This window comes from Pan paniscus, chromosome 22, assembly GCF_029289425.2.
Source record: "Pan paniscus chromosome 22, NHGRI_mPanPan1-v2.0_pri, whole genome shotgun sequence".
Classification (NCBI taxonomy): Eukaryota; Metazoa; Chordata; class Mammalia; order Primates; family Hominidae; genus Pan; species Pan paniscus.
This window is the reverse complement of record NC_073271.2, coordinates 17,928,790-17,940,304: the sequence shown is the minus strand read 5'-3', so window position 1 is coordinate 17,940,304 and position 11,515 is coordinate 17,928,790. Positions and strand designations below refer to the sequence as shown.

General features: G+C 33.0%; 1 protein-coding gene across 3 annotated transcripts in view; it reads right to left on the bottom strand.

Annotated features, from left to right (window-relative positions):
• Positions 1-11,515, bottom strand: part of NCAM2 (neural cell adhesion molecule 2) — a 544,869-nt gene that overhangs the window by 59,204 nt on the left and 474,150 nt on the right. For all 3 annotated transcript variants that reach the window (XM_008972557.5, XM_034947985.3, XM_034947987.3), the window contains exon 15: positions 6,489-6,669. In XM_008972557.5, coding sequence (XP_008970805.4) covers positions 6,489-6,669 — 181 coding nt within the window. The remainder of the gene's footprint in view (positions 1-6,488; positions 6,670-11,515) is intronic.

Genomic DNA, 11,515 nt, shown 5'->3' with positions numbered 1-11,515 from the left:
TCTATTTTAATAATAAACAAGCTACCAACAAATATAAGTGAAAATTGCATATTCACATAATTAAATTTTGTAATAAGCATAGAAGCTAGAAGCATTAACCTATTGGCCATAAGCAAACTCCAGACATATGTCACTGCATATCTTTTAAAACAATTTTAGGAACCAAAGATTATGAAAATATTTTTTAGACTTACTTTTTCACTACATGCTAAACTAAATGCTGTTGCAGGTGTAGTATCAATATTTAGGTTAGACTGAAAATTCCAGAGGGTTAAGATGAAGTTTCCCCAGGTAATTGGACTTCTATTTCACCATTGTTTTAGAATTTTTAAACTTATGTTCTAAAACAACCATAAATGTAATCCTAAAATAATATTTTCATATTCGCCATGTGTTTGAAAGTTGTTTTCTGTTCATGTTGAATTATCTAGTGATGAAGGATTTATTAGTGTTGCTTGAAGCTAGAGTTGAGGTCATCAAAATAATTTTACTGTATAGTTCATTGGAAGTACAAATTAAAAGCCCATGAAAATACAAAGTAACTGAAATATTTTAGCAATATTTTTTGTGGTGATTTATATTATTTTTTTAGCTTGTTAAATCTAAACAACTATTTTGTATGTATTGTGTATGCATTACATGTTCCCAGAGGGTAGAATTATTTTATCATTGAATATAAAAAATGTTGAACAGAATTATTGTCATCAAATTATATTGATAGTCAATATTAAAATTAGACATGTCTTCAGGAAAAGAAGGAAGCAGTTACTGAAAGATACTAACGTCTTTTTTGGTTAAATATAAATGTTATCAAACATGTGGCAGGCCAAAAGAAATGGTGAAAATGTTTTTCAAAGTAAGTTTATTTATTTCCAAGGATTTTTTTTAAACATTAGATTATATCCAGTCCAGCAGTTTAGTAGTATTTTTAGTCATTAAAATTACAGAACAAATCAATAAATGCCATGCTATCAGCCTTGAAATCCATAGTTTGGTAGTCATTTTATAACAATTGATCTCATATAGTTTCCCAATATTCTTGTTTCTTATAAAATAAAATAAGATGGAGTTATGCTGCATGAATATTCCAAAAAGGAACACGATTGATTATGGAAACTCCATTTTAAATAAATCAAAATACATATCTTTCAAAATAAGCACAGCTTTAATAAGAATTTAAAAATGAAAAATATTAATTACAAAATTATTTTTAATAATTATAAACTAAGAAGAAATGTAGTATCCACTAGCATACTTACAAGAAAAATTATTGTTATCAATGTAATATTTTATATGAATGTAAAGGGAGTAGGTTGATAAAAAACGAAAAAATAGTGCTTTAGTCCAACAAATAAATGTTCTCTAGACTTACCCTATTGTTTACAAAAAGTTAAATATATCTAATATACATAAGTAATGGGTTTTTTAAATTCAAAATTCCAGAAAACTTATTTTGACAGTCTACAATGCATGAAATATAAAAATAAATTAAAACCACTTTAACCTTTAAACTCTATATCTTCTCTAACTTAAATGAAAACACTTAAGATGTGCTAGTTTATTACAGATAACTTATTTCTAATATGTTTGAATTTATATTTCATTTTAAAATGAAAAATAAGATGTTATAAAATTATATGATCTTTTTCATATTTTGCAAATATATAATGTTAACTCTATAAGATCTGAAAGGTTCTCAAATTCCCCATCATTACAGCCTTTAAAATTGCCTCACAAAACCTAGATCTAAATCAAACAATTCTTAATTTATGGTTTGTTTCTGATATGACTTTCTATGAGGCCTTAGCAATCCGGATTCAGTAACAGTAAATTAGACACGATTTTATAACTTTTTTTTTTTTCGAGATGGAGTCTTGCTCTGTTACCCAGGCTGGAGTGCAATGGCGCGATCTTGGCTCATTGCAACCTCCAGCTCCCGGGTTCAAGCAATTCTCCTGTCTCAGCCTCCTGAGTAGCTGGGATTACAGGCGTGTGTCACCATGCCCGGTTAATTTTTGTATTTTTAGAAGAGACAGGGTTTCACTATGTTGTCCAGGCTGGTCTCAAATTCCCGACCTTGTCACCGGCCTGGGCTTCCCAAAGTGCTGGGATTATAGGCGTGAGCCACCGCGCCTGGCTGAATTTGTGACATTTTTACAAATAAAATAAATATTTCATTTTCCCCTTTTTTTGATAAGTTGTGTTGGCTTTGTATCAGCTATATGGTTTAGAGGGGTGAATACCATCTCCTACCTTCTCAGATGGCTTTGTCTGTGTGCTTGTATGTGTGATTCCTCCATGACTCCTTGATTTGTTTCATCTAGCATTTTTCATCATAAAAGACCTTCTAACACTGGCTTTTTCCCTCCTCTGCTCACCTTCATAGAAAAACTTCCTGAAAGCATTAAATAAATATGGAGTCTAAACTCCCTAACCTCACATACAATTCTCTGCCCACTTGTACCTAATTTATCTCTCAATGACGTCAGCAAAGCTGCACGTGATAGGGATACTTCACATCTGTTCTGGTTCAGTTCCATTGACCTTTCAGCAGCATTTGACACTTTACATCTATTCTTCTTGAAATATGACCCTTTGTTAACTTCCAAGATACTACGCTCCTGTTTTTCCAGTAAGTCTGTAAAGTGTTAGTCTCATGATGAGGGGTGGAGTGAACTGGTTTCTTCTTCTAGTATAATATTATAGTTCCTTGGAACTCAGTTCTTAACTTCTTTCTACTCTTCAGTAATTCAAGAAATATTCTCTGGAAATCACTGCTGTGCCAGTCACCCTTCTAGTTACTGCCAAACATAAATGAGTACTACAGACATCAACCCCTCTTCAGATATTTTAGGCATTGCTTAGACGGGTTTACCCTCACTCAAATACCATTCACCTGTTAACACTGACAGCATCATGGTGTATGTTTCCAAGCCATGGTTATCTTCTCATTTCCATACCCCCACATATCTAACCAACGATTTGATATTTCAAATTTAACAAATACCAAATGGATCTGATGTTTGATCCTCATTCTCCAAGTCTTGCTTCTACAAAATTCTTCACCTTGAGAAATGACATCAGCAATGTTCTAGTTGCCCAAGCAAGAAACCTAAAAGTCATTACTGACTGAATCCAATCTATTGCAAAGGCAGCGTTAGTCTACACTTACAATGTGTCAGGAAATTTTTCGTTCTTTTATTTTTTCTACCGCTGTTCATCCATCAGTTGCTCTTACCCATAGGAGAAAGAATAATCTGTTTATAATACCTATCTCTTCATACAACTTTTCTGCTTACAATTATTTATTTCTTTTGGAAGATGTTTTACAATTATGTTTTTAAAAGCCCTTGAATTATCTGGTTTGCATTCCCTCTCTGACCTTATCTATAGTCACACACTTCCAGGTTCTCTTCCACACGTGCCTTTTCCAGCTCCTAGAACAGATCATGCTCTTTCTTGTCCCAGAGATACCTTCCACGTCACATATTTTCCCTGGAAAGTTCATTCCTGCATGTTTCCTTTGGAAACTCACCTTCTAAGAAAAATCTCTCTTAGTTGCAGTTATTCTTCTTTTTTTTTTTTTTTTTGAGACGGAGTCTCGCTCTGTCGCCCAGGCTGGACTGCAGTGGCGCGATCTCGGCTCACTGCAAGCTCCGCCTCCCAGGTTCACGCCATTCTCCTGCCTCAGCCTCCGGAGTAGCTGGGACTACAGGCGCCCGCTACCACGCCCGGCTAATTTTTTTGTATTTTTAGTAGAGATGGGGTTTCACTGTGTTAGTCAGGATGGTCTCGATCTCCTGACCTCGTGATACGCCCACCTCGGCCTCCCAAAGTGCTGGGATTGCAGGCGTGAGCCACCGCGCCCGGCCAGTTGCAGTTATTCTAACTCATGTTGAATATCTGTCTTCCCTACTAGATTGTGGAGATTTTGGGGGACAGGGGTCAGTTCTGTATTTTTCACAGATAAATCCTTTGTACTCATTCAAGGGTTTGTCACAAAGAAGTACTCCAATAAATAATTCTTAAATTAATAAATGATAGATCTTAACATTGCAGAACCAGAAGGAACTCACTTTAGAGATGAGGAAACAGTTATTTTGACAAGTTATGTAACAGGAACAAATCTGGGAATATAAACCAGAATTCTATCCATTTTCTTTCCAGGTCTTGCCTACAAGCTCTCAGGACACGAGTTTCTCAAATTGAAAAATATATATAGAGAGAGAGGAAATGAATTACAGCATGTCTTGGTTACTTTGGTGCCTTCATATCTGCTTTTATTACCTTTTAATTTTTTCAACCTTTTGTCTACACGTATTGTTGGTTTTTATCATCAACAATTTTTTTTTTTTTTTTTTTTTTTTTTTTTTTTTTTTTTTGAGACGCAGTCTCGCTCTGTCGCCCAGGCTGGAGTGCAGTGGCGCGATCTCAGCTCACTGCAAGCTCCGCCTCCCGGGTCCACGCCATTCTCCTGTCTCAGCCTCTAGAGTAGCTGGGTCTACAGGCATCCACCACCACGCCCGGCTAATTTTTTTCTGTTTTTAGTAGAGACGGGGTTTCACCGTGTTAGCTAGGATGGTCTCCATCTCCTGACCTCGTGATCCGCCCACCTGGGCCTCTCAAAGTGCTGGGATTACAGGTGTGAGCCACCGCGCCCGGCCAACAATTTCTTACAAAGATAGCAGAGTCATTGGGGGTATGACATTTAGTAATCTGTGTAAAATCTATTTTTTTGATTTTATGTTTTATCTATGTTATTAAAATTTTGCCTTCTACTTCATATGTTAAATTTAATACATTATTAAATTAAATGGATTAAGTTAATTCATTATGTTTCAAAATATATACACTAAATTAAAGATTTGGGAGATTATAGTATATACTGTTGCAATTTTCCTTTGGAGGGGGCGCTGGCTCAGTATGGGAATACGTATAGCATGTTCCTGATATTTGCATGAAATATAATTACCACATACATATTCATTACAATTGTAGAAGTGGTTTCTGATGTTTCAAACATAGAGAGGTAATGAATTCAATAGTACATTCAGTCATTCTTATTTAGATGTGTTATCTTGTAAGGGCATCAGATTTGTCATATAACTAGAAATATTTCTGACCTCAAACATGTCATTAAACCTCTTAAAATCATATTTGTAAAATGAGAATAATGCTTCCTTATCCAGCTCAGATTTAAGAATAAAATGACATAATCAATGCAGAAGGGCTTTGAAAATAGTAAAAAAGTCCTTAAAATATAAGATACCCGTGTTATTTCCAGAGACTTTTTACTTCCTAATTTAAAATTATAATTTGGTAGAATTTATTAACATTAGCAATATAAAGCTCCAATATCAATTACTTTTTAAACCTTATAACCAATAGTAATTACTTTTTAATTGAAAGATTAATCATATAAAACTGCTTTCAATTACTAAACAACTGATGTATGATATAACAAAATCATAATATGTGAAATTAACATCAATTTGAAATTACAAGAGGGTTTAATGACATGATTGAACTAGCTAGTTTTCCAGTTTCAAAAATATTATATATCTATACTTATACTCTAATAAAACAAGACAAATAAATCTTGGTTTCATGGATTAATATGCTGTTCTTTTCTGTATATATGTACATATAAAGAATATACTATATATACATAAATATCTGTACATGTCTGCATAAAATTAAAATATTAAAAGTAATAACTGAGGGAAAATAAATGTAGAAATATGACCAATTTAGCAACTCATGAACAGAGTTAAATGTTATTTTGAGTCAGAATATATTTTTGCATCTTTACTTCAAGAGCATTTATCTGAATAAAAGTTTTAACATCCCTGTTGTGAACTTTCATAATATTACTAACATACTAAGATGTAACAATGTAAGCACTGTTACCTATCAATGGTAGAATCTAACCGGTGTGTTGCAAAAGCTGATTTACAGTGTTCTTCCATTTTATGAGCCTTCTTAAAACTCTAGGTATAGGTCTTTATGGAATTATATTTGTGGCTGTTCCTGCCTTTCTTTGTGACTAATTTTATGTTTCCAAAATCAACTTGCTTGGTCAGGCATAGGTTGGCTCATCATTACCTTTGGTCAAATCTAACAAGAATTGGAGTATCAGTCTCCACATGATTGGCAGATAAATTGTCTTCTCAGCAAAGCTTTCGTATGGCCTCAATAGACACTTTTCACATTGATTATCATCAGTCACCCTTACTCTCTATGTTCTCCTATTCATTCTTTCTCCACCACTCCAACTATTAATGGGGTCAAAATATATTTACAAATTAAGCAATACCCTATAGCAAGAGCGATGAGAAACTTTGTGTATGATATGTCACAACAATAATTAGAACCTGGAATTTACATTTCAGTTTGTTTTAATTATTAATAAGAAAAGTCAGTAAGGGTTATAAAAAGGTGGTATCATATTTATTGTTCAGTCTAAAAAAGAACATAGTTTTGCTTACCTTTAATAATGTTGGGCTTTGGTGGCATGCTGAATTCATAAACTGTCGGTTCAGAATATCCCAATCTATTGGCAGCTGTAATCTGAACTTCATACCCCATGGTCCACTGGAGATGCTCCAAAATGATGTGGTCTTTATTTCCTTGAACTTTTTTCTCTAGCCATTGGTCTTCCTTATCTTTCTGTGAAAGCAATAAAAATGCATTTTGTAAATATCCATACACTAAAGTGACACCTTTTAAAAAAATTATATTGGAATTGGAACAATATACTTATATTGGATATTGGAACAATTTTCATAGGCACAGGGATACATGAAGTTGCTGTGTCAATGAAGCCAGTATTATTTCCAACATTTTTCTATATAAAATATAATGTTGTTTATATTAGCCAAAAAGTGGTTTAGCAATTAATCCTTTATTCAGTGGTTGACAATTTACCTCCATTAGGATTTTTTTTTTATTTCACATATATCAGTTTGTTTTTTGGCCATTTTGTTGATTATTCATCATTATGTGAATGGTAAAATGAAACATGATACACAGAAAAAACTTAGTGTGTCCATTAAAAGAATTGCCAGGGACTATTGTTAAAGCTTTTTGCGGGGAAGAAAGATAAAGTATCTTGAAATAAAGTCTGGATATGAATGACAGATTTATATTATCACTGGTATTTTTTGCTACTATGATGTTTTATGACATAAAATAATATACAAACAAAATTACTAAGTTTTAAATATATCATTAGCATAAGAATATAAAACAATGCCATCCTATTCTCAAACATTCTACACTTAAATACTATCTCATTCTTTTTCTAAAATATAAATTTGACCATATGACATTTGAATTTCCCTTTATTTGAAAAAATTACCATTAGAACTACAATTACTAATGAAATATAAATTGATACAATTATAAATTAAATTATCTAAAACAGTGTGATTATTGGGTTGTGCCATGTATTAAAAATTTAAACACAGAAAGCTTCCTTAACCTTTCTGGCTTGTCTTCCTTCTCTTTATAACAAAAATGATGGTAGCAGCTGCTTCTGTCAGGTTTTTGGAAAAGCAATGAGGAAAATTGAGTAAGTTGTGTATTTCAGGGCCTTAGAGATCATAACCACTTAAAAAAATAACAGCTATTTTAGGATATAACTGTTTCCATAAAAACTGTATGGAAATGAAACATTTTCTCTGAAATCATGTATCTAATAATCTATCATTGCAACTGCAAATCTCACTTTCCCAGGGTATAAATATACATAAATTACAGCCTGTCTATAACAATAGATGCCGACATGTCTTTTAACCTCATAGCTCAGCCCTATATTACTCTATGTTGAGCCAAAATTTAACACTGCTTCTTTGAGTATAAAGAATAACGATGTATTCTCCATTTTTGGTGACAATTAAGTATTTGTTCTCTAAAATATAATTGTGAAAGTTAAATTCATGATTGCATTAAATTGACAGTACTCAAACATGGAGTGTCCTTCAGAAGGAGGCAAGAAGATATTGTAATTTTGATAACATACTAGTATTCTCTTTTTCTAGTTAATATTTTTTTTGGTGACATAGAACTTTTATTACAAAGGAAATAAACTTTTTGGTGACGTAGACCTTCCATTACAAAGGAACAGAAAAGTTCGGCCTGTTTTACTATTTCGTGTAAAAATGAAGATATTAGAACCCCTAACGAAGCCCTGGTTTTAAATGAACAAGCACTACAAGTTATCAATATACACAAGAGGCACTTGCCTTGATTTTTGAAACTAATGAATATCTGTTTTTATAAAAATGGCCTGTAGCCAGTACTACTTAAAGTATTATGAGATGTATGAAGGATGGAATAATTGAGAAGAGAGGTTGTAACTTTTCTAAGTTAATCAATGGACAGTAAGGTTAAGAAAGAAACCTAGTTGCAATTTTGAAATGCGTAGGACAGCTATGCTAAAAAGCCACAGCTATCACAACACCCTCTGTCTTCACCCACTCATTCATCAATTATTTATTCAGTTAATTGATTAGTGAGGACTTTCTAGAAGGCATGAACACAATAGTGACCAAGACATGTGCAGTACCCTCATGTTGGAGTTTACAAACCAGCCCAGAACAAAGACATGAGGCCTTTGAAAAATGAGAAGGTGCAATGGAGGCACATAATACCTAATAAAGTCAAGGGCTGGGCAGGTCACCGGTGGGGAGGTGATATCACCCTTCCTGGAAATAATACACTCTAGCGCCATTTTTCTCTTCATTTGTCCTAATTGAGTTAATGACAAGAAGGTGTCAGTTTTTTACACAGCTTTAAATTCAAAAAGAAACACAGTGATTTTAAGCCTTAGATGCATAATCACTGGGAGATGTATAAGCAAACACTGTAGCTGTTTCATATAAATTTTTAAAAATTGTGTATATATATGTGCATTATATATGTGTATTATATATATGTCTTATAATGTATTATATATGTGTTATATATATAGACCTACATAGAACAAAAAAGCTTAAGTCAACCCAAAAGTAATTTGAGATGTTACATTAAATGTATGTATATATATACCCACACAAACACATACAACATATAATTATAAATGCTATGTATAGCATATTCAGTATGAATATGCACATATATACATATAGCATGTATTTTTATGTTATAAATTGCATATACACACACATATATGGGAAGGAAGGGGTGTATGGCAACGACACTGAAGGGTGGTATGAAGACAAGGGACCCATGAGGCAGCAGACAGCTGCATGTCCCTGTGGCCCTGGCATTACCTCAGCTATTTAGTACTTTCTATGTAACGATGAAGTGGTTGATGTGAGTAAATATTTTTGTGGAAATACTTGGAATTCAGTTTTGTTTTGTATCTGAGTGAAGATGTGGGTGAAAGAGCCAGAAAATAAGCCAAAAACTGAGATCTTAATTACCCCAGGCAAAAAAAAAAAAAAGAAAGTATTCTTTAGAGGGATAGATAGATGTCATGTCCTTCAGGTAATGCTTCAAAAATACCATTTTTGGAAATTAGACATTTAAGGTGAAACTTCTGTACAAACACAAGGCAGTCTCTTGTAAATTAACAATCATTTAGCTCTTATTTGTTGAAGCCCTTAATATGATAAATTAAAGGGCCCTCCATCATTTTAAGTATTTGGGCTGATAGTATAAGAAACCAAAGGGAGCTCTAACATGTTCCCAATATAAATCAATTACATTTTCCTTTCAACATTAGGCGAGAAGGCATTTTAATCCCCTAATTGCTATTCCTAGGGAATAGGAAAAAAAATAAAGTGGGTGTTACCAAATACTCCCCTGGCATTAAAATCTCAAGTATGCATATCTGTAGAGTGTCTAATTTACAAAGGTTGAAATGCCTAGGGAACAATTTAAGATAATCTAGTTGCAAAATGTTCCCCTAGGTAACTTAATGAGATGATTTGCTGAATATGGCTATTATTAATAAGCCAATTAAATGTTGAAGGGCAGCTACTGAAAAAAATGGTCATTTGCCTTTGGTATCGCTTCTCTTAAGCAATTCCTTTTTTTTTTTTTTTTTGGTCAGAAAATAGCAGGGCCATATGGCAATTCAGGGTACTTCTTAACAGTGATTCTGAAGTCATACTATCAGCATTCAGGAAAGTATTGGCTATCATCTCTATAGGGAGGAGATTAGAGGCAAGGTGTAAGGGTCACTTTTCTTATTTTCAGGGGCTCCTTGATGCTTTTATTCATAACAAGAAACAGTTTACTGACTCCTTTTGAAGTCTCATGAAATGTATTACCAGCATCATTTTAAATATAAACTGAACAATTATAAAATGAGAGGACAATAGAGAAGGTGAGCTCATATAAGCAAGATGAAGTTTTGATTCTTCTGACTCTCATGTCCTATGATTTAAGATTTTGTATGTATATAAAGCAGTTCCCGGTTCCTGGATTCCCTGGTAGCATGGTTCAGGTATTCATACTTACATGATCTCACAGAAGGCCCAGAAATTATTTAAAACTCCATTTGCTACTCTCAATGTCAGAGAGGTGATTGATCAGTCTGGATTATATATATATAATATATATATATTTATACATATATTTTGTATATTATATATAATTGCATATATATACACACAAGCATATATTTATATATATATATACAGATAGACCATTTACAGAATTCAAGAAGAGTTTACAAATGGGCAAATGAGAAGCATCAAGGGACCTGGCTTGAATACCATGGCACTGTCGGATTCATCGAGAGACCAATGAGTCCTTCAGAGCTGTCCTGGATAGAGGCACAAAAGTCTCCATATCAGAATATCCAGAAGAAACAAACAGGTACTCATCATTGTTAGCATGAAACCTGGGACAAAAAGTTGTCCTCTGAGAAAGATATTAATCTTAAATTTAAAACATTGAATTGTATATAAAAGTATATATGTGTATGTGTGTGTGTGTGTATATGTGTGTGTGTGTGTGTGTATATATATATATATATACATTTGGAAGATTTAAAGGTTTGAAGATTTGAGCCGAGTTCTAAATTTAAATCTCTTTTTCCATGATCATAACAGATTCTACTTGCCTTTGTTCCACGTGCTGACGCTTGGTAAACTTTTTAAAATTAGGCCCACATAATCTGTTGCTAGTCTCCACCACCCACATAGTACTTAAGGCAAAATAAATCTAATTTTTCCTATTCATTACCTTCTGTGTTCTCATATCTATAAACACTGGCAGTGCATTTTTTCTTATGTTTCTTATTTCTCATATTAATTATTCTATTTATAATACTATTTATAATTGCATAGTGAGCTAATTTCTTTATTGATTTCTTGCTGTATTTGTTCATTCAGACAACATATAGTCTATCTATACAAAGAAGAATAAAACTCATCCTCTTAACTTACGGCAAAGAAAAATTACTAAAATGCTTGCTACTCTTTAATGTCCATAAGTATTCATTGTTTAAAAATACTTCAAAACTTAAACAATAATGGCTTTAAATAAATTTCCATGTACG